We start from the raw sequence: 23,910 nt of genomic DNA, 5'->3' as shown, positions 1-23,910 counted from the left end.
GCTGTGTCAGCTCTCCAGCCTGCCACAGGTGGCAAGGGCCAAGTGGGGGGAGCAGTTACTGCTTCTTAACACATCTTTTATTCAGAGCTATTAGTTACTAGAGCCAGATATATGCCCCTAATATCCACTCCATTATTATCATTCACACATTCCATGTGCACATCTATATGACGAGATTAGGCCAGGAGAAGAAATGAGGATGCGGAGAATGAGTGGTGGGAGGAGTTTTTGTACTGCCCCCCAGTGAAAGAACACAACCATAGAATTCAGACCAAGGCAGGAGGTTCTGATTGAGAGCCTCTTAAGGTTTGGAGTGCTGGGGAAGAAGCACTAGCATCAGGTTTGATGGGTTGAGGCCTGCTGAGATCTCAAGGATGCAGACTGACAGAGGAAGTAGTCTAGAAGAGAGATTAGGGTGGATATCCATAGCCAAAAATGAACAGAAATGCTTCAAATCTTCCTGAGTAATTAGGGAGAAAAAAATCAATTACAGTTATTTTTCAAATGAGTTGAAACTCCAAAATAAATCCAGTATGAGTTTGTCCTTTCCTGTAGACACTTATCTAGAAGAGCAATCTGGGCACAGAGTAAACTTGGGCCATGCTGTCCAGGTTCACCAGCAACTCTTGCTCATTGTGAGAGCTAGGCATTGAACGTACTCTCCTGCTTGGTTTTCTCTTTCCTGTTTGGCGGCATTACTCTACATCTCCACTCAATTACTCTACTCTGTGCTACGCTAACCTCCAGGTGGTCCAGGTTTGTATCTAAATGGTTTGCTCATAAATCCTGTCTTCTTCTATTGTCACTCTGGAGATGGAATTTTGTCACTGTAGAGAACTTATAGGTACCTCTGGTTGGACCCCAGTGACACATTTCTGCCAAAGCCCTTACACTGAACAGACTCCTGTTCCATTCTTTCTAGTCCTTTATTGTTAGCTTTGTTAATAAAAATTAATTTTATTTATTTACTTATTTATGTGGGGGGAGTGCATGTAGAGCAAAGTGTGCGCAGGTCAGAGGGGTCAAGCTCAGGTCATCTGCCTTGGCAGCTGCTCCTTTTCTAACTGAGATTTCTTGATGGCCCATCTATAACTTTTTGACTATTACAGGATTCTAAGCACGAGAAAATATTATTTCTATTATTTGGACAAACCCTTCCCACCTGATTTAAGTTTTTGTCACAATTATCAAGAATGTCACCACCAACTTATATACAGGCTTTTATTTTTATTATTTATTTATTTATTTATTATTTTATTAGGTAGAACACACCTACTTCACCTTTTTATTTTTCAAAGATTTATTTACTCTCGTATTTTATGTATGAGTGCTCTGTCTTCAATCACAGGGGATCCCATTACAGATGGTTGTGAGCCACCACGTGGCTGCTGGGAGTTGAACTCAGGACCTCTGGAAGATAGTCAAGGGCTCTTAACCACTGAGCCATCTCTCCAGCCCTCACTCCACTTCCTCTTAAACTGTGTTTTATAGGCCCAGATGTGAGAATCACTGAATGAGACAGTTGTAAAAAAAAAAAAAAAAAAAAAAAGGTTTCTAAGTACCCAGTGACCAAAAGTTAATCAAAACCAAACATGAAATGAGTCTGAATTGTTTGTGGTAGCTTTTGCATTCCTCATTATATGAATTCACTGTGCCTTTGTGCCAAACACACAACATGCATACTTTACACAAAGCATGCCATCTCACCACAGAACAAGAATATTATATACTGTCAATTGCAATGTTTTTATTTCACAGATTTTTTTTCTTTTCAGCCCTGTTGGTGCCGAGCAAGTCCCAAGCTGCTTAAAGAGAGGAGAGACCCAAGCTGGAATGAAGAGAAGAGAGTCCCGACACAGACACACAGTTGCACACAGGGATCATGGGTCAGGTGGTACCTCTACCACTACTGTCCAACCTGGAACTCCAGAGTGTTTATTAGGTACAGCACAGGCTAGGTAGTCTCTGTGGGAGGTCTTTATGCAAGCAGTCAGGCTGTAAAGAGCCTGGGGGTGGGGGGGTGGGTGGGGTGTAGGAAGCTGCAGTGGCTATTCTTCCATACAGTGATCTATCCTTCATAAACTCGTACTTGGACTCTGGAGGAGACCTTTGCCACCCCTCTTCAGCCTGTCTCATACAGGTAATGGCCTTTCCAATTGTCTCCTGGGTCAGAAGTCCTGGAGTCCTTGACATAGCTGTTCCCATATAAACAGTGCTCATTTACTCAGGACTATCTCACTTAAGGCTTCCTTTACTCTCTCTGTGTTAGAAACATGATGGCCTAATTATAGTGAACAAAGGCTATAAATAATCCCTCCTGTCCCTGCTCAGTATGAAAGTGTCAGATTAGTAGATCTTTTGGTTTAGTCATGTTAGAATATTTAATTTTAAAAAATGTGCTTTGGTTGCTGACTTAAGTTTCAAGAAAATATTAAAAGAGTGTTGGCTTGAATTTGAGAGAGATTTTCAACAATTTTTAAACATATTGTAAAATACTTCTACTATTTTTAATGTACATTTTTCCAAATCAGCACCATTACATTGATGATTATAAATTCACAATATCAACCAAATCTGAAAAATGTTGAATATACATCCTTCTATATCAAATGTTCAGTCAAGATGTAAATTTTTCTGTAAAAATAAACAAGAACATTCCATCTCACTAGTATACAAATTTTAAGCTCAATTAAAGGGTAAAATTATATTTACATCAAAGAATTATTGAAATATGGATTTCTTTATGACTTAGCAATAAATGATTACTTGTATATTTATTTTATATATTTATATATCTGTATCATGAGTGGAAAACATTGAAGAAGTGTTGGAAGACAGCATCTGTTAAAATATCATGCAGGTGAACATAAATGGGTGCGATATGGCTTAATTTAGCTGAGAATGCTTGTGCTACTGAATGATTAGAGAATGTACAGGTTCATCAATAAATCCCTCTTTCTAGAAAATCAAATATCTCCAACAGATTGCAAAGTATATTTAATTTTGATTCACTTATCAATATTTTTGAGGTTCCAAGAATATAAAAAGGTTGTAATTATAGCTGTATCCCAATGATGTCATCTTTAGAGTTACTGTTACTGGCTATGAGTCATATATCTACTGTGTTAATGTCTTTATCAGTAGGAGTATGATGATGACTTAGAAATAATTTATTAAATTGTATAGCACATGTTTTATAGGATAAATTCTAAGAACTGACAAGAATGGCTCAAAATGAACCTAAATTACACTCCTAAGTGTCATATTATCTATTTTCAACATGATTAAGAATTCTCTAAATACATATACAATTCTTTTTAATTAAAAATGTTTGATACAATATATTTTGATTTTGTTTTCCCCTTTCCTAACTTCTCTAAGATCTTCCTCACCTCCTTCCCACCCAACTTCATATTCTTTCTTTCTCAAAAGAGAAATCCCAAAGAGACAAAAAAGAAACTCAAAACAAACAAAAACATTATAACATAAAATATCCAAACAAAGCAATTCTTATTATATACAAACACACAAACATGCATGCTTCTGACTCCCTCCATCTCTGTCCATATGTATGTATGTATATACATATATATGTATATATATGATTATATGCATGTACATGTTTGTAAATGTGTGTAGGCACATATATAGAGAGAACAAACATTTTTATATTTTTTTAAACAATCTTTTGGAAGTGTTCATTTTGAAACATTTAACTAAAGAGTAAAAATTATAGGGGCTGGGATGATGGCTTAATAGGTAAGAGCTCTTGTTCCTCATATATGAGGCAATGAATCCAAATCCCCAGCACTTACGTAAAAGAGAAAGGCATGGCCACACAAACCTGTAACAAAGACGCTTGGGGAGGGGGAGACAGTAGGGCTACTGGGATTTGTGGCCACCAGCAGAGCTCCAGGTTCAGTGAGAAACCCTGTCTTAAAGGAACAGGCAGAGAATGGTAGAAGAGGGTACTCAATGTTCTTTGACTTCAGTATGTGCATAGGAGTGTACAATCACACATATGTATGCAAAGACACCAAAATCACATGTAACACACACACACACACACACACACACACACACACACACACACACACACAAAGACCCACATCCCAAAGTAAGAAATAAAGTCCTATTTGCAGATTATAAAGCGTATCTAATCATCAGAACCCGGTCAGTCTTCCTCTACCCATACTCAGTTATTTTCATCCTCCTGATTATCTTGAGGCAGAAGTCCTGCTCATAATCATATTACATATGACTCATGTGTTCTGTATATAACTATACAGCAATGCATAATATCATTACATCAGTAGATGTCAGTGTGTATGGCTGTATAGTAAGTAACACAAATCCACATGCTAAGACTAGTTCCTGAGTGCTGGAATATACAACATGATGGAAGAGATGTTCCTGATACTTGAGTCATGGGATAAAGCTGCGGAGGACTGCACCAGGACAAGGACACTTGAGCCATGTAAACTACGTAATTTCTCATTCCAGTGTATTGCTGCTGTGTGATAATTCAGGCTGTCTCTTGATTGATTTTTTAAATTTTAAGACAGACCTGTTTGTAAAATTAAACATTTCACCACATTTGTGCACTGTTGGGCCTTATAAAGAACATATGAGTCACTGTAATGTGTACTCTCATGGAGCTTCAACAAAGATATAGGCCATAATTGTCCAGCATAAAGACATTTCAGGACCCAGAAGGAGAAACAGGAAATAGTTCAAACTGCTCCCAGGCTAATTTTGAGCAACTGTGTTTTAGAATGTTTCTGCCAGTGTTAGCTTGTCCAACAGTCATGTTGTACAATAACTGTTCATTCGCTAAGCATAGACTTGGGACCTCAAATGTCAGTTTTCCCAGGATGCTGTTGTAATCCCAAAGCTTTTGTTTGGGCACACTGAAGAATCTCCTATAGGCTCATTTATAAAGCCAGTAATCACTTTGCTATTCGATCTTACATTTTTTTTGTCTTGATTATCCTCCTTGGAGTTGGTCTGTTAGGTTCAGCCATATAACTGATACATAAAGTTGGCAAAAATGTAAGCATGGCCAATAGTCTCCCCTTTACACTTAGTTATATAAAATAATGTTGGACACAAACAAGCATATAAGTCTGTGTTAAACATTTTTTGGTGAGAATGTATCAAGTGAGTCTATGATACTTTACAGTGCATTGTTGAATTTCACATGAATGTCTTCATTAGATGATTAACATTCCAATTAAATAACACTCCTGCTGGAGGACCAGTAGTGTTAGGAGTAATTAACTTCATTTGCCGGGTATGTGTCTCTCAATCAAGGGTCACTGGTACCCACCTGTAAACACGGGCAACCGGCCAGGGTCTTCCACTTGCCAGCTTTTGCATTTTCTGGATCCTCACAGTGGGCATCAGGTAGCTGCTTTGGCTTCTAGTTTTTATGCTGACAAAAAAAGAACAACTTTTATGTTTTCTTCTTGTCTTAAGGGAGATGAAGAGCTTCACAGTTTCCCCAGTTTGTTGAATGTCTTTATTTCATCTTCTCTTAGTTCTCTATGAAGGCGCTTCCAAAGAGAGGATAATACTTCCTATTTGCATGAGTCTTCTCTGAATCCAGAAGAAAAGGGATTTTATCAGACATGGGCAGATATCACTTAAGTTTGAATTCTGGTCCATAATTAAGGTGTATCACAATTTATATCTCATGTGGCTACACAGCCACATGAATCCTGGATTTATAGACTGTACTGTATTATTCAACTGGCTATCCTCTGAGAAGGTTGTTCAAAGTTCATGTGGCCTCTTGTCACTTTTTAGTGCTGCTGATGAGTTAGGAACATTGTTATTATGCACTCCTAAATCAAACATTAGCAATTCCTTGAGAATATTATATCATCACTTACACTTCCATGTATCCATCTGTAGAAATTTTACTAAATGTTATTTAGCTGTCAGTACTGCACATCTATGATCTATTTTTAAATAAATTTTGAGACTTTTGTACCTGAACATCTTATGTACATCACTCCCACCCCTCCCTTATCTGTTGAACACCTGTGTCCCCCTCCCACATCTGAAGGCTTTTCTTTAATTATTATTCTGTAATCTTTTGATGTAAAAATAACTTTGATATAGTTCCTTCATCTTTAATGAACAGAAACAGGGTTTGTGAGGCATACATGTTTTTATGTACTACTTTTGTTTTATTGAGTAAGTTATTGTCTTTCAGAATTCAAATATTTCATAGTAATTGAGCCATATATTGGAAAAGCACATTCATGATAAAAGCATTAACATCTACATTAGAGTTTAGCAGACTTTCCTAAAGCACCATAATTAAATAATATACTATCTATCTAAATTTATCTTTGATTATTCAATCTGTTAATTTTTTCATGTCTTTAAGGGATTTGCTTTTATCCTGTGGATTTATTTATTTTATTATTTATATGTCTTTTTTATTGCAAAAATGGTTGGTCATGGCATCCTTCATGAACTTATTCTATCAGAAAAAATGAAAAGAAGATAAAAACCTCAATGAAAAACATGTAATTCACAATGGACATGTGCTTTATTTCATTCATAAAATCTAGATCATTGTTTTCATTATAACCTTTTAATAATTACTTGAATTAAATTTCCTTTGTGAAATATATTTAATTTTAATTTATTATTTAAAACTTTGATACATGTGCACAATGTGTCTTGATCTCATCCTCCTCATTTTGTCCTTCTGACTTCTCCTAGCACATCTCCCTCCCAACTTCATGTCCTCTTTCTTATAACCCAGTGAGTTCAGCTACTACTGCTCTATGCACATGGGTATGGAGTCATACACTGAGGCATGGGCAACCTTCCCAGGGCTACATTTCTAGAGAAAATTAACTCTCTCTCCCCCGGTAACCATCAACTGCTAAAACTATCCACTCCTCAGCTAGGGGTGGATACTCAGGAGTTCCTGCTCCTCCATGCTGTACTTTTTAACTGGCTTGACCTTGTATAGGTCCTGTACAGCTGCTATGAACCATGTCATGTCCAGGGAATAGCATTCCAAAGTGTGTCTCCTCATCCTCCAGCTTTTACATCCTTTCCATTCCCTTGCCTGTGATGTTCTTGAAGCCTTGGATGGGATTGACATAGCTGTCTAATCTATGACTGAGCACTCATAGTCCTTATTCTCAGCACATTTAACAATCTTTACATTAACCACTACTCACAACAATAAGAAGCTTCTTTGAACAAGATTGAGGGCACCACACTATATACAAGCGAAAATATTTAGAAAGTCATTTGACAATATGACAAAAACAGCATCATTAATCATCATGAAGAACAACTCCAAAGTCATAGAATAAAATAAATGAAGACAGTCTATGCATTCTACATATTATTCTCTAAGAATTCTCCACTGAATATGTGGATGGTGGCTCTAGAAAATGGTCCTCCATAGGAATAGTAAGAGCAGTCTATTACTATTTAATCAATAATTAACTTCACCCTTGGACAGATGTTAATTGCAGTGTATGTACATTAATTTGATGTGAGGAAATGGCTGTCCTATGAAAATACACTTTAAACTTACTGAAAAGAGATTCTGAACTTTAGGTCAACAAACAAATATATTTAATTAATTAATTAATTTTACATCCCAAGGGCAGTTTCTCCTCCTTCCTCCCCTCCCAATCCCCCCTCCTCTTCTTCACTCTCCATCCACTCTTCCTCTGTTTCTGTTCAGAAAGGGACAGGCCTCCCATGGGTATCAACAAAGTATGGCGTATCAAGTAGCAGTAAGACTAATCACCTCCCCTAGTATTTAGGCTGAGCAAGGCAACCCAGTATGAGGAATAGGTTCCCAAGAGCCAGCCAAAATGTTAGGGGCAGCCCTTGCTCCCATTGTTAGGATTCCCACAAATAGATAAAGCTACACAGCTGTCACATATATGTAGAGGGCCTAGGTCAAGCTGGCATCTTTCCCTAAGTCTTTGTGATATGTTTCACCATTCCTCCTTGTCGTCCCTTCTCCAGTACATCTCTACAGAGGAAGAAAGCACCAACAAGGGTTCCCATGGAAACTGGAACACGTTTGTGCTACTTCAAGGCCAATGAGGAGAGAGAGGCTGGGCTGTCTCCTACTACATACCTAGGCATAGGGGTTAATCTTGAGGAGAACTGGCATGAATAGTTTGGGTCTGAAAATAACAAGGTAGTTTTTAAAAAATTACCTAAACATTTTACCTGATCTTTCCAGGAACCAGTTAAAGATACTATTTATATAACAACGATGAAATTAACAATGTGGGGGCTATAATACACACTGCCATATAATTTAGATATCAGCAAACAATGGGCAAAACCTGGCCTACCACGGATTTTTGTGTGGTCAACTCAATTAAGAATGTTGCTTACAGTTTTAAACTAAGAAATTAAAATAACGGTACCACTACTATTTCATAATATATCTCAAACTTGTTTTGCCAATGTTCTAAAATGCTCTTATCTCTAAATAAGTATATACTCAAATGGTGTTATGTTCTACAATTCTGACCTTTATGTTGTGATAGCATAATTTCAAAACCACAAAGCTGTCATTGATTTGACATTATTAATAGAATACAAACCTTTCAAGTGTATGATTTTTAAATACATTTATGTATGTGTAGGCACACACTTGCCTTTATAACTCTATGAAGTTTATTTCTATATACAGAGTCTTGTAACCACCATCACAATTAAAAATATGTGACTTTTGGCAAACTTTTTCCTGTTTCTCTGTTCCCCCCAGACTCCACCTCACAGTCTGTCCCTAATGCTGCACCAGAATACCAGCTGCAGCCTTCCCTCCTCTCTTGTGGATCCCACAGACCATTCCCTCCCACCCTTCCTCCCCCACCCAACTCCAGCAGGCACCCCCTGCTAACCCAAGGGCTGCCCCTACCAGGGCAACAAGTAGGCTGAAGGCAGACCCACACCTCTCCTCCTGCTCCTGAGATCCAATCCCCCCCACTCTCATTCCCAGCTCTGTAGCAGAACACCTGCTGTGGTCTCCCTTTTCTCTCTGATCTTATCTCCAAGGAATCACAAGAACCTCCTCCAACTGTCCTACCCACCACTCATCCCAATTGCCCAGCCTCCAACACCAGCAGGCATTGCCTGTGAATACACCAGTTATACAGGAAAACAGACAACACACAATCATCACACTCTCTAAAAATTCAGAGAGGTTGACAGAGTGTACCATTAAGTGGATGGGGGAAAATCTGCAGTTAGGGAAAACCCCAGGAACTCACAAGATTGTCTCCAGCTAAGACTCATAGCAATGGTGGAGAGGATGCTTGAACTAGCCTCTCCCTGCACTCAGATTTGTATCTACCCTAATTGTCATCATAGAACCTATATCCAGTGACTGATGGGAGCAGAAGCAGAGACCCAGAAACAAGCACTTGGCCAAAATCCTGGAGTTTAGTTGAAGAGAGGGAGGAAGGATATAAGAGCAAGGGGAGTCTACGCTCACTACACTCGAATGCCCACTACAGCAATCAGGAGAGAGGGCCCTACACTTTGCTGTAGGCTGCATTGGGTGAGCTAGCCAAGGCAATGCTGGAGAGCTCAACTGGATAGTGAGATGAAGAAAACCTAGGGAGCTGACCAGCCCAGCTACCCCTCAGGCCGGAGTCAGGGTTACGAGTTGGCCCACCCCAACATCCATCAATTCTGTGAACTGTTGGAACATGTGAAGGAGACAAACCTACAGATCCAAAACACCATGATCTCCATGACACAGGACATCAACAGGATGTCCAAGAGGAGCTCCAGTGAGAGTCCATTACTGGTGGTGTAGCAGAAACCAGAGGCCTCAAGCCAGACCAATGACTCCTGGCAATGAACACTTGTAAGTAAAGATGAATAGACTAAAGGATAAACTGTGAACCTCAATAGGCCACACACTACGGCTTCCATAAGATTCTTCTCTTTTTGTTTTGTTTTGCTTCTTTGTGGTTTTTTTTTTTTTTTGGGTTTTGTTTTGTGGGGGAAGTTACAAGGGCAGAGGGCAGATGTGACGGGACAGGGAGATAAGTGGGATCGGAATGCATGATGTGAAATTCACAGAAAATCAATAAATGTTTTTAAAAAAAGTCTCTTATTTATTAAAATTTGTTCATTGTCAGACTGGTGAATCTCTGAACAACTAAGACCCATAACAACTATACTTAACTATAGACTATGTGCTAGTTACTTAGTTTGCTAAGACTCATTCTTGGATTTTCTTCTTAAAGAATCAATTAATATTATATTTATTTGTTCATATTTTTGAAATGGGGTTTTGCTGTCTAGCCCAGGCTGGCTTTCCTGTTTCTTCCAAGTACTGTTAAAACAGTGAGAAAGGCCCAAGCCCAGGGAACACTTGTTGCTAAGCAGTAGAAGCAAACTGGGAGAAACAGGGACCTTGACAGAAGAATAAAGAATACAATTTTTGCTATATGATCATCTAGCCACAGAAGCCCAAGGATTTGGGTTAATTTTATTGGACTTTAATGCCATCATATGTAAAAAGCCCTAAATGTACTTAAAAGTTGGGGTACTTCATTTTCAGTGTTAGGTAGTCTGCTCTTTTCTTCCCCTTCTCTGTCTTTTCCCCCCATCCACAAAGTGTTTATCTGTAGTTCAGCAGCTGTCCATGCACACAGCATTCAGTGAGTGAGGCACCCACTCTGCAGGCATGTGGAGTTCTGGTGAATGAAAGTGTGAAGCTAGGTTCCTCCTTGAGGATTGCCACAGAGTTGCCTGGCCAAGATTTTTTACCACTTTCCTGTGCAAAGATTACATTTTGGGAGTACTGTAGCTAGGAGTAGAAGCCTCCATTCTGGCCCTCTTATCTGGGTTGTCTCTAATGGCCTACTCTAGCTTCCTGGATTCCTATGGGAGTCCCAGAGGCTCCAGGAGACAAGTGAGCACAGCTAACTTCTCTCTCTTCACAGTCTTCTCATCCTCTGACAGCTGATATTCCTAAGGATATTCTCCAATGATCCTTCAGTGGCAAATCAGCATCTCAGTCTGTTTCCTTGGAAACTGGTTTTCAACAGTTGTATATGGTTTGTAACCCAATGTATTGGCAAAGTCAGACATGATGTTTGGCAGAAACCAAAAACCTTGTTTTTGTTAATGTTAGAGAGATTTAAAAAATGTTTTTCTTGTAAATTCCCAGAATTTAAGGATGGCCATACAAAAATAAATTGAGAAACGATGAAACAAAACAGATAATTGTCTGTATATTTTACAGCAACAATTACTTCTACCTAGAGTGGTAGAGCTAGCTAATCCAAGGACACACAGACATACAATTTTGGATCCAAAAAAGTTGTGCTTTCTTTGCTGGCATGTGGGTTTTCATTTGTTTCCTCTAATAATTTTCCCTCACTCTGTATTGAAAATATGATTAAATGATTCATCTCCACATAATGGATAAGACAGTTACATAGAAAATGACAACTGTGTTGTCCAGTTCTGTGCTTAGGACGCAGATAGTGAAGAGGCCACATTATCATGTCATCCCTACCTTGGAGCAGACAAGGTCCTACAATAATGACTGCTCAACCTCTTCCTTTTATTCTCTGTAGCTCCTACCTTGCCGATCTTTCCAGTCTCCTGATACCATTTTCATTGTATTCCATGCTTATATCCCTGGTGTGAACGTCTCTAAACATAAGTCTTACACATTCCTCTGCATCGTTATCACATTTACTACATAATTTATACTCAAGCACACAATATTCTTAAAATGTTACTTCCTCACAGAGCCAACCCATCCACAACTTTTGCTCGTCAGTGAACAGTGACAGCATCATCAGCAAATGGTACCAGAAAAACTGGATATCCACGTGGAGAATTAAATTAGACCCATATTCATCACCCTGTATAAAAATCAACTCCAAATGGACCAATGACCTCAATTTGAAACCTCAAAGTTCTAGAAGAAATCATAGGCAGAACCCTACAAGATACAGGTATAGGAAAGGACTTTCTGAATTGGGCTCCATTTTCTCAGGAATTAAAAGTAACAATTTATAAATTAGACACATAAAACTAACAAACTGGGGCTTGAGACGTGACTCAGCAGTTAGGAGCACTGGCTGCTCTTTCAGAGGACCCAGGCTCAATTCCTAGCACCTACTGAGAAGCTCACAACTGCCTTAACTCCAGTTTCAGGGACCCAATGCCCTATTCTGGCCCCATACCTTCATGCATATACTGCCTATAGATACATGCTGGCAAAATACTCACATAAAATAAAAATAAATCAATAAAGATAGATCTAATAGGTAACCCACCTGTACACTCAAAGGACTGGACATCCTACTCCACAGATACAATAATATTAATTGCTGCTTGATTCACAATCACCAGCAAATGGTAACAACTAAATGCCCATCATCTGATGACGGAATAATGAAAATATTACACACACACACACACACACACACACACACACACACACACACACATCACAGAATTCTGTTTAGTTGTAAAGAAAAATGAAATAATGAAAATTACAGATAAAAGTATGGAACTGGGAAATATTATACTGAGAGAAGTAACCTAGACTAGAAAGACAAACACCATATGCTCTCTCTTATTTGTGGATCTTAACTCTGAATATTTTGTTTTGAGTGTGTAACTTGGAATAGCCGTAGAAGCCAGTAAAGTAGAAAAAGACCATTGGGGGATGGGGAAAAGGAGCTTTAGAGACACAGAGAATAGCAAGACATAGGTCCCATGATGGAGAAAGGGGAAAATTGGAGTGGAAGACTTAACTGAGGTAGGGAGGAAGGAGGGAGAGAGTATGATACAGAGGGAGAGGGATGGAGGTATGTAAATAACACTGAGTATATTTTTAAAAGTCATAGAAAGCATATTATTTTATGAAGTTACTTAAAACACATATATATGTACACATACACATGCACACACACACACACATACACACACACACACACACACACACACACACGCACACGCACGCACGCACGTGCACGCGCACACACACACACGTGCATGGTTTTAATGGAGTGTCCCACATGAAGAGATAATGCTCCCTTCAGGAGTCATTGACTATTTAACAAGAAAGTGTATTTCCTGTCAGCTTGTATGAATGTACCGAGAGGTAGTTCCCAAAGGTGGTTCACAGTCAGATTATCCCTTAGACCTTGAAATCAAGGCTGCTCTCTGAGAGTTAAAATGGTAAAGTTTCCAGAATAAAACCTACTCATTTGTTGAAGCCAATCATCTGTGCACTGAAATACGGAAGTACAGTGAATATAAACATTACAAACAAAGAATAAACCTGATGTTCCCCCAGAGAAACAGAAATGAACTGTGATGTGATTCAGTCAGCCACCTGTAATATCATTACATCAGTAGATGTCAGTGTGTATGGCTGTATAGTAAGTAACACAAATCCACATGCTAAGACTAGTTCCTGAGTGCTGGAATATACAACGTGATGGAAGAGATGTTCCTGATACTTGAGTCATGGGATAAAGCTGCGGAGGACTGCACCAGGACAAGGACACTTGAGCCATGTAAACTACGTAATTTCTCATTCCAGTGTATTGCTGCTGTGTGATAATTCAGGCTGTCTCTTGATTGATTTTTTAAATTTTAAGACAGACCTGTTTGTAAAATTAAACATTTCACCACATTTGTGCACTGTTGGGCCTTATAAAGGGCATATATACCTGTGTAATTGCCCTCTGTAAAGTGTGTGCCAATTGATAAAGCCACTGTTAAGCCATTTTCTAATTTTTGTGTATATAACTACACATTAGAGACCTGTTAGGTGGTATTTTCGTTGAGTATTCTAAAGATGTGGGGCTTCTCTGGTCTCTATATGAATAAATGCATATTATGTGCCTTCTGAACTCTTCTGATCATGGCCATGTAGAAAGTACATTTTATGTTTTAATGTAGTACATATACACAGACACATAGGCACATGGGCATACATACACCTAATGGAAAGTTCATTAAAATGGCATCTACTGTGTACCCTAATCGTTCGTATTCTAGTCTGTGTCATGCCATTTAAAAATTGCTGGCTGTGACCTACTAAATTTATTTCACAGTCCAGTAATGGGAGGTTGCTCATAGTTCAGAAACACTGGGTAGAGGTACAGTCAGTATTATTGTAGAGTCAGGAACATAATGAACTTATCCATCTCCTCCCATCTCTTGCTGATTTTTTTTTTTCATCTAAAGGACCCTTAAAAGAATAGAAGTTCTTTTTTTTTTTTGGTTTTTTGGAGACAGGGTTTCTCTGCGTACTTTTTTTCTGACTCTTGTAGCCAGGCTGCTCGAACTCACAGAGATCCCTCTCTGCTCTGAGTGCTGGGATTAAAGGCGTGCGCCACCACTGCCTGGCCAAGAATAGAAGTTCTGGGACTAGTGATGACTTCCCAGTCTTGTTCTAGTAGCAAGTTCCTGGAACATAAAAAGATGACAGTAACTAGAATACCCTAATGTTTATTTCAGCTACTGATTATACAACTGCCTTGGGAAACGTAGCTGTGAGAGCCAGGCACAGTGACCATGGGTACCTAAGTTATAAGTCTTGAGGTGGCTGAGCCAAGAGTACTAAAGAAGCAGAGAGGACTGTGCCTATGTGTCAAGTTCATGGCTGGCTGGAAGTGGCTGAAAGGCAACCATCAGCCTGGGATATGAATGCCCAAATTTTCACATAATAGCAACTGTTAGCTTGACTGGCTTTATAGAACCTAGAGGTTCTATAGGTATAAGTAAAATTATCTATATGTGTATTTTTTCCTGTTACCATATGTTAGAGGGTCTATAATAAAATAAACAAATAGAGGAATAAATGGGTCTACTTTTTGTCTTGTGGCTCTATTACTTTTACTCTGTGCTGCCCATGCTGCTTCCTCTTCTGGCTAGAGACTCTCTCCGTCTCTGCCCTTTTTCTTCCCAGCATCCTTTCTGCCCTGAAGATCCTGCCTACCTATTGGCCATGCAGCTTTTTATTAAACTAGTCTGAGTGACGAATCTTCACAGTGTACAAAAAGATTAGTCCACCACAGAGACTTGTTTGGAAACTGGACCAAGCTTGCGGTTGAAGTACTCATGAACTAACATGACCTAGCCAGGGCAGAGAGAGAGACCTTACTGCTCACAGGAATTGGCATCAGGGACTGAAAGGCTTCAGAAGCATGTGTAGATTGTGTTCTGTACAAGCATATTTCTTTTAGGAATGTCAGGCCAGATTGTCCCATCAGAGTATCTCCGGAGACTGAACACCTGACTGGTTCTCTCTTCCTTTCCAGCATCTTATCAGATATCCATGAAGTACATCAGAACATGGGCTACTGCCCTCAGTTCGATGCCATCACAGAGCTGCTGACCGGGAGAGAGCACGTGGAGTTCTTTGCCCTCTTGAGGGGAGTCCCAGAAAAAGAAGTTGGCAAGGTATTGTGGGAACCAGAAGGCCAGACTTCTTTTGACACCCGGGTGATGGCGACCTGAGACCTTTTCCTTGCTTGTGCTTCAGTTCGTCTCTGCACCCACTCTCATGGTGGGAGATGGGAGGGTAGGCGAAACACAGGCTAGGGGGCAAGGAGCGGGTGCAGGTCCTACCACAGGAGTCTCTTCTCCCTCCTCTGGGTCCTCAGAGGGAGCTGAGTCCTGAGTCCCACTCAAGCATGATGCCAGTACTGCACCAGACAAAAATCTAAGTGCTTTTTCTCTCTCTAGGTTGGTGAATGGGCAATTCGCAAACTGGGCCTTGTAAAGTATGGAGAAAAATATGCCAGTAACTACAGTGGAGGTAACAAACGAAAGCTCTCCACAGCCATGGCTTTGATCGGTGGGCCTCCTGTGGTGTTTCTGGTGAGTGTGAGTAGAAGGTGGAAGCTACTCTTCTGTCTTGAATGAGCATGGTTTATCTGAAGTCACATATGAGCCCTTGCATATCCTGGCATGGTGACGGCACGTCAGTCTGCCACTGACTGCTTGGAGAAGCAGAGCGAAGCTTCTCCCACAGAGCACACTGGATGACCCTGCTGGACCTTCACAGGCTCCCAATAGATATGCTCCAGGCACTTTTGTTTCCTTGCCTTGGGTAATCCCTACAAGTATGGCTGAAGCTGAATGTGTGATTTGATCTTTCTCTGGAACATTCGTCATGACTCATGACTGCATGCTCATCCTCCAAATGTAGAGAGTGAGGACACTGATTCAAGGTGACCACAGTAGCCACTGAACCATAGTCCCGTATATACAGATAAATAAAAAACACGTCAGACTGAGCAATGGCCCTTGACCCTCATTTTGTAGAAAGCACTGGAGGTGTGGGAAGAATCCTGAGTTGAGGCTTTAATGTTAACTTGACCATGTGAATATGAGATTTCCATAAGATTAGCAAGTATAAGAGAACAGGGAATGATTTAGGAAAAACTACGAGTAACAGTTTTACCTAAACCTTACTCTTCAAAAACAGTTTTAGACAAAAAAGGGTTTTTTTTTGTTTGTTTTGTTTTATTTTGTTTTTTTTTTGAGATTGGGTTTCACTTATGTAGCCCTGGCTGGCCTGGAACTCATATGTAGACTAGGCTGTCCTTGAACTCACAGAGATCCACATGCTTTTGTCTCCTCAATGCTGGGATTAAAGGTGTGTGCCACCACACCAGGCATGATCTTTAGCATTAAAAAAAAAATGTCTTTGGTAATTTTTTCCCAGCAAATAATTGAACTTGTTTTATTCTAATTATAGGATGAACCAACCACAGGCATGGATCCCAAAGCTCGGAGATTCTTGTGGAATTGTGCCCTAAGCATTGTTAAAGAGGGGAGATCCGTGGTCCTTACATCTCATAGGTCTGTACTATGTAGTCTCAGCTTTTGCAGTGTGTGATTATATTTGGTCATTTTATAAAAATCAGGAAATAAAGGCAAAGACTGAAAGAGTTATCACCTGGAATTATTCCACTTCAAGATAACTATTATTATCATTTGTCTGTATATGTTTCAGAGTTTTCTTCTGCAAAGCTATAAACACTTAAGTATTTTACAAACAAAAAAATGTAACTATAATGTGTGTACTGAGAACATTATTTCAAGTCATAAAATTTAGGTGTGCCATCATTTCTTATAGCTGGATTTCATGAAGATCTACTTTAATTTATGTAACTTTTCTTTGCGCAAACATTGGGATTATTTCTACCTTTTCACAATTGTAAGGCACATGACAGAGGAGAACATCATTTCTGTATCTTGGCAAGAGATGCCCTAGGATAATGGGGATCTGTTTCTTTAAAGTACCAGGTGTCATGGTGATGTTCCGATGCTTAAGGGAGCATCTCTCTGAAAGGAAAACCTCATTCTGTTTTCTCATAGTATGGAAGAATGTGAAGCTCTGTGCACAAGGATGGCCATTATGGTCAATGGGAGGTTCAGGTGCCTTGGCAGTGTCCAACATCTGAAAAACAGGTAACAGAGATAATTTTTCTTTGGGATAGCATCCAGTGAAATGATTGATTTTTATTCTTTGTTGAGTGTATATATGGTGGCTTAAAATAAAAACAAAAGAGCATAGTGAAAAGCACATGGACTTTGAAGTCTAAATGGGCAGTAGTCCAATTCTGACTTTACCATGTACTGGTTGTGTGATTTGTAGGCAAGTTCCTTAACCTCTCTGAGAGGAGGGGGACTCTTCTGAATTTTGTTATATAAATTGAATTTAATAATTCATATGTGATATTATGATAATAAGCACACACTATGGAGTTAACAGAAATGGGTTCACATCCTTTCCCTACCATAACTCAGGAGTTAAGTTTGGGACATGGGCAGGTGCCTAAATTTCTTGGGCTTCTGTTTGCCTGTGTGTCAGACTTCATGGGTCCACATTGAGGATTTAATGGAATCTTGTCTTCAAGGTTCTGAGCATGGCACCAAGCATGATTTGGTATTTGGTCAATAAAATAGGTTCCTTCTCTCAGAAACTGCTCTGTAGGTCTGCCAGAGATCTCCCTTTCTCAGTACAAGTTGGGTTTCCGGGGTTAAGTATCCTCTTGAGAAGTTGTCTGGGAATACTCCATTTGGATGTATTTTTTTTTCCGGCCTTCAGGTTTGGAGATGGTTACACAATAGTTGTACGAATAGCAGGGTCCAACCCTGACCTGAAGCCTGTCCAGGAGTTCTTTGGACTCGCCTTTCCAGGAAGTGTCCTAAAAGAGAAACACCGAAACATGCTACAGTACCAGCTTCCATCCTCCTTGTCGTCTCTGGCCAGGATATTCAGCATCCTCTCCCAGAGCAAAAAACGACTCCACATAGAAGACTACTCTGTCTCCCAGACAACACTTGACCAAGTAAGCCTTCAGTCAAAAGTACTTTAGCTGCAGGGTTAGGATGCCTGGTCCTTTCTTCCCACCGTGAGCCTGAGAGAAGTTCAGCCTGTCTGTGCTTTGATTCCTTTGATTCCTTCTCTGTTATTATTGCCTATTCTGTATAAATCTCTATGAGCACATGCAAAATGGTGATGCTTTCTTGTATATGTAGTTATCGTGACTGTTGTAGCAGCAGTCATAATAACTACCATTTATTGCTTATCAACCATGAGCCAGACATTTTGCCAGGTGCCTTATTTCTACTAAATAACAAAATATACCAGAATTGGTAGTTAATAGGTATCCAGGAAGTATTTTTTTCTCTTCTTTTTAAACAAGCCTAAATATGCCGAAGTGATGGTTGATAAGTAGATGATTGAGCAGTTGGTGGTATGGGGATAATGTAGAAAATAATTTTTAAGTGCTTTTGATGTTTTTTAAGTATTCTCCCCTTCACACAGCATTTTCTAGTTCAACTACTTACTCAAGTCTATGTTCTACCTGACCTAATTTCAACACAAGGGAAAAAATGCAACCATAAATAAAAAATGATACTACAATAACAAAAGAGCAAGTCAAGAGGTATTCATGAATTTCCATCTTCCTTTTGACAGGTATTTGTGAACTTTGCCAAGGACCAAAGTGATGATGACCACTTAAAGGACCTGTCATTACACAAAAATCAGACAGTTGTGGATGTGGCTGTTCTAACATCTTTTTTGCAAGATGAGAAAGTGAAAGAAAGTTATGTATGAGGAGTCCTGCTCATACAGGGTGAATGAAAGGAAGGGAGAGCTAGATCTTCCTCCGCACTGTGTCGAGTGTTCCAGAAGAAAGAGTCCTGCGTTTCTGTGGAGAAAAACCAACTGGATACTGTACTGACACTATTCAATGCAATGCAATTCAATGCAACGAGAACTCACAATTCCATTACAGGGGCAGTGCCTTTGTAGCCTATGTCTTGTATGGCTCTCTAGAGAAAATGACTTGAAGTTAGTTCATTACCTTATACAGATGTGAAACTCTGGTATGGAACCAAGCGAACTATGGGTTTGGATTCATACTCTTTTGTTCCTGTGTATTCTCACTGGGATTGCAACAACAATCCATCAAATAGTCATGGTCAGTTGTAATCAAAGTCAAAGGCACCCATTAAGCCATGCTTAACCACAAAAAATGGTTTCCTGGTGACACATCCATTGCTGGCAATGAATGTGCCAGAATTACTAGTGCCAAGTTGCTTAGGTCTGAAGCACTGAGGTGTGTCACACACACTTTTGTGAAAGCTCCCCCTTGCTGTCTGTCAACATCATTAAATATCAGGTGACAAAATGGTGCCATGTGTGACTAAAGCCCTGCTTTGGTTCTTTCTTTGATGAGCTGCTGTTGTGGCTGTTACATGCAAAATGTGGATCTCTCTAACTACAGGAGACTTGGTTCTGTTGTTCGGTCTTGCCGGTGCCTGGAGTCATGGGGCACCAGGTCATCTTTCTGAGAAGGTTTCAGACATATTAGATCAGCGATATTAGAAACAGATCAGCACCCAACTGCTGGGGCTGCAGGCTGCCAAGTTCAGGGTGTAGCATGAAAGAGCTGGTGCATTTACACGTGGGAGGTCTGGGTCTGTTCGTCCTGACTGTCTGTTAACACAACACGGTACGCTGCATCTCAAGATCCTTTATTATTTGACACAAATGTAGTATTATTGCTAGTATAATTTCTAACTGTTTTAATTAACCTAGAAAATGAAAAGGTGGAATTTTGACAAAAATCTTTGCACTATTAATATTATTTGGACTCTTAAGTTTTACCAGTGGCTTCTGGAACCTTGAACCATATGTATAGATGTTGGTGGCATAGAGGAACATGGCCACACTGCCTCATACCTTATTTTCCTTGGTAAATTTGCAGATGGAATGTATAACTAGTGCCTGGTGACCAGAAACCAACATGGTAGTCAACATCTCATGCCACATTTTAAGATCCTGGAGAATACTATTCATTTTGGTTTGTTGATTAAGTATTTTTGGAGTGTAGTCAATGTGTAGATATGTGGATAGGAGTGAGGGATGTGACTAGCAGATTTTCTGTGCCATGTATTCACCTGACTGATTTACAGATATAGGTGGTATTGTTGAATCCACTGAAAGAATATGGCCACTCCCTTGCCCACTTGATACAAAAACTAAGAAGGGTGAGTTAACAACAAACTCTTTTAAGGAGAAAACACCTAGCTTGAAATTTCTTGGATACCACTTGTGCTTGTGACCTTTGGGACCTTCAAACTAATTGGCTTTGCAGGATCCTAGACACCCACTTAAACCTCTGACAATCTCAAATATTTCATCTCTTCAATCTAACCAATCATAAAAATCAATGAACTATTCCACATGGAATATTTTTCAGACTTTTCTAACCCAAGTTTTAATGTTTTCATTGGCAAGCTATGTAAAACATATTATTTCCCTAATGCTCAATGTCATGTGTCTCCATACAAAACAAAAATTTGAGTGAATTCCTGCATGGCAGAGTTCAAGTGAGCTTTCACGGTCACCCATTTCTTCAACTTATTCTAAAATTTAAACAATACATTTGGAAGTGTAAGAGTTCAGATCTATTTCAAATTTGATAAGTTTATAGACTATTGTTATGTAACTCATTGCTTGAAAAGAAAAATGACTATTTTGATACTAATGTCAACATAGCTTTCTAAAATGACAATGAAAATATTTCCAGTAATTATTGGCATACCCCTGTATTTATGTATCAAAGATAAAAAATTCAAAGAAAAAAATCTTTGTTTTTCAAAATCAACCTTTTATTGGCTTTCTCAGTCCACTATTATCATATGCTAACTTTTCATTACACTACAGCCCTGAGCAAATCATTGTTTTAATAACTCTGCTTTTGAGGCCATAGTAAAAACAAATAACAACAAAAAGCATAAAGCACTGTGAACCATTTTGAAAAAAAACCTAATTCATTGTAGATTTAAAATCTTTTCTAAAGCTAGAAACAATCTGTAGGTATTGTTTACCTTTTACACTATCTAAACAGCAATCTTTAATTTCCTTGTGTAAATGTAATTATTTTAGAGATTTTTAAAATCCTATCTTCAAATAAAATTTCCTTGTATTCCCTATGGTGATGTACCATATGAGTTTAGAAATTCTCAAGCACATACACTTCTGATTTACTTTTTTTTTTCTTTTTAATCTTGGAAAACTTACTAACTGTGAATATGAGAAAGACAAAAGAAAGTGAGTCCTCTCTCTCTACATCCCCAGCGCAATTCATTATGAAACCAACAAACCTCAAACTACTGTATTGAGACGTCTGTACTGAAAGCATAAGCCTCATGCCTACTAAATGTTACACATCATTTGCTCTCTGTATAGTAGTCATTGACCTAAAGGGATTGTCTGCTGTCTTCTCACGGTTGTATAGATCAGGTAAAATTGTTCCAAAGAGCCATGTGTTGTGTACTGGGGAACCACTTTGATACTGAAATACTAATTTGTACTCTTGTTACTATTTACTGGTAGTAGTGTAATACCATGGTAATACTGTTCTGATTCAAAATGGTTGCATCCCTTTTTATAGAGCATTTCTATTTCCATATGGATTCGGTATGGTCTTTTCCCTTGGGCCCTAGGATGAAGCTGTTTTTGTGCTTTTTCTTTGTCATTGGCCCTTATTCCAAGCACTTTATGCTGTCTGTAATGGATCTATTTTTGCACTGGAGTATCTGAGAATTGCAAAACTAGACAAAAGTTTCAGAGCAGATTTCTAAGTTAAATCATTTTCATTAAAAGAAAAAAAACTGAAAAAAATTGTATTGTCAATAACTTTATATGAAGTGTTTTTAAAAGCCTGTTTCTATGTTATGAGTCACAAAATAAAGCTGTGACAGTCCTGCTGGTCTACACAAATTTACTTGTGTGCGTTCGTAGCACCATCTGCTGTTAGTGTGTTGTAAAGCCTGGAGGGGAAGCTGTTTTAGTTAATTGTGTAAGTTGTAGGAAAAGTTCCAACACTCTGTTGAAAGAACTCAGGATACTGCTTCAGAATAAAAGAGTACTGCGTGCTTTCAGATTCAGTTAAGGCTGAAGAGCTGCTATAAAATAATGTTTAAGGGGGTTTTCTAGATGGACTGATGATTACTATGACTGAAGAGAAAACACTCCAGATAGACTTCCTTAATGAAAACAACTGATTTTGAGGAGGCTACAGAAAGGTAGCCTTTGGTGCTTACTCAACCAAAACTACAAGGACACAACATCATTCATACTGGAAGATGCGGGGTGGGGAGGGATGGCAAGCGTCACCATGCCCAAAGAGTAGAAATGTGGGAAGAGAAATGGTACTGGGAGGTCCTGGGGTTGGTTTCCACACCCTCCCTGCTTCCAGATCAGTGCTAAGTAGTACATACACACATGGTGCTCTGGTGAGACAGTGTGGATGTATTTTCCATGGCTCATAAAGAATCAGTCTCAGCCTAGGATAGGACCAAATACCTCTGGAGGAAAAAAATGTCAATGTAATGATGCCCAAAGATTGTCTGCTATATGCATAGACTGGTTCGTAGCTCAACTGTCACTTCATCCAGCAACTGATGGAAACATGCAGAGACACACAGCCAAACATTAGGCTGAACTCAGGAAATCCTGCTAAAGAGAGGGAGGAAGATTTGTAGGAGCTAGAAGGGTCAAGGAAATCATAAGAAAACCCACAGAATTGACTAACCTGGGAGCATCAGGGCTCACAGAGACTGAACCAACAACCAGGGAGCCTGCATGGGACTGACCTAGGCCCTCTGCATATATGTGACAGCTGTGTAACTTGGTCTTCTTGTGGGACTCCTAATAGTGGGGGCAGGGGATATCTTTGACTCTAGCTGGCTTTGGGACCCTATGCCTCATACTGGGTTACCATGCCCAGCCTTAATACAAGGGGAGATGCTTAGTCTTAATGCAACCTGATTTGCTGTATTTTGTTGACATCAACAGGAGGCCTTTCCTTTTCTGACTAGAAATGGAGGAGAGGACTGTGGAGGAGGCAGAGGGGAGGTGGAGGAGAGGGACCAGGAGGAGGGGAGGGAGGGGAAACTGGTCAAGATGTAAAATAAGTAAATTTTTAAAAGTCAGTCTCAGAAAAAAAGATATATACTTAGCTTGCAACTTGAAAAGCCCCAGTGGGTCTTGATTCTATAGTGACCACCTCAGAATGGCTGGAACAATGTGCAGTAAGTGGTCCTTTATCCAGGGCACAGGTGGGAACTGTGGGGGCAGGGTCTTGGCTTTTGAGCAGGGCTAGAGTCCTGCTCAGTATCTGCCACACAACTGTATCTTCTAAAGTTATCATGAAGGGACTTGAATGAAATAACAAAATTTTCTGTGAAAATTCACAATGGAGAAAGTAAAAAAAAAAATACTAATGGTAATTGTATTGTGAAAAGGCAGTGAAAGTTAACCTAGATGAAAACACAAGTTACCCATAAGACTTGACCAAAACATTCTAGAGAAAA

At 39.4% G+C, this 23,910-nt stretch overlaps 1 protein-coding gene across 1 annotated transcript; it reads left to right on the top strand.

Moving 5' to 3' along the window:
- Positions 1–15,049: 15,049 nt before the first annotated feature.
- Positions 15,050–22,315, top strand: LOC114683452 (phospholipid-transporting ATPase ABCA1-like). Its single transcript, XM_028857764.2, has 6 exons — positions 15,050–15,462; positions 15,748–15,882; positions 16,766–16,869; positions 17,389–17,481; positions 18,122–18,365; positions 18,998–22,315. The coding sequence occupies exons 1-6, from the start codon at positions 15,355–15,357 to the stop codon at positions 19,136–19,138; spliced, it is 825 nt and encodes a 274-aa protein (XP_028713597.1). The 5' UTR covers positions 15,050–15,354; the 3' UTR covers positions 19,139–22,315.
- Positions 22,316–23,910: the final 1,595 nt, after the last annotated feature.

Source organism: Peromyscus leucopus, chromosome 2, assembly GCF_004664715.2.
Source record: "Peromyscus leucopus breed LL Stock chromosome 2, UCI_PerLeu_2.1, whole genome shotgun sequence".
In the NCBI taxonomy this organism is placed as follows: domain Eukaryota; kingdom Metazoa; phylum Chordata; class Mammalia; order Rodentia; family Cricetidae; genus Peromyscus; species Peromyscus leucopus.
Note: the sequence above shows the minus strand (reverse complement) of the source record. Positions and strands in the feature narration are given on the sequence as shown.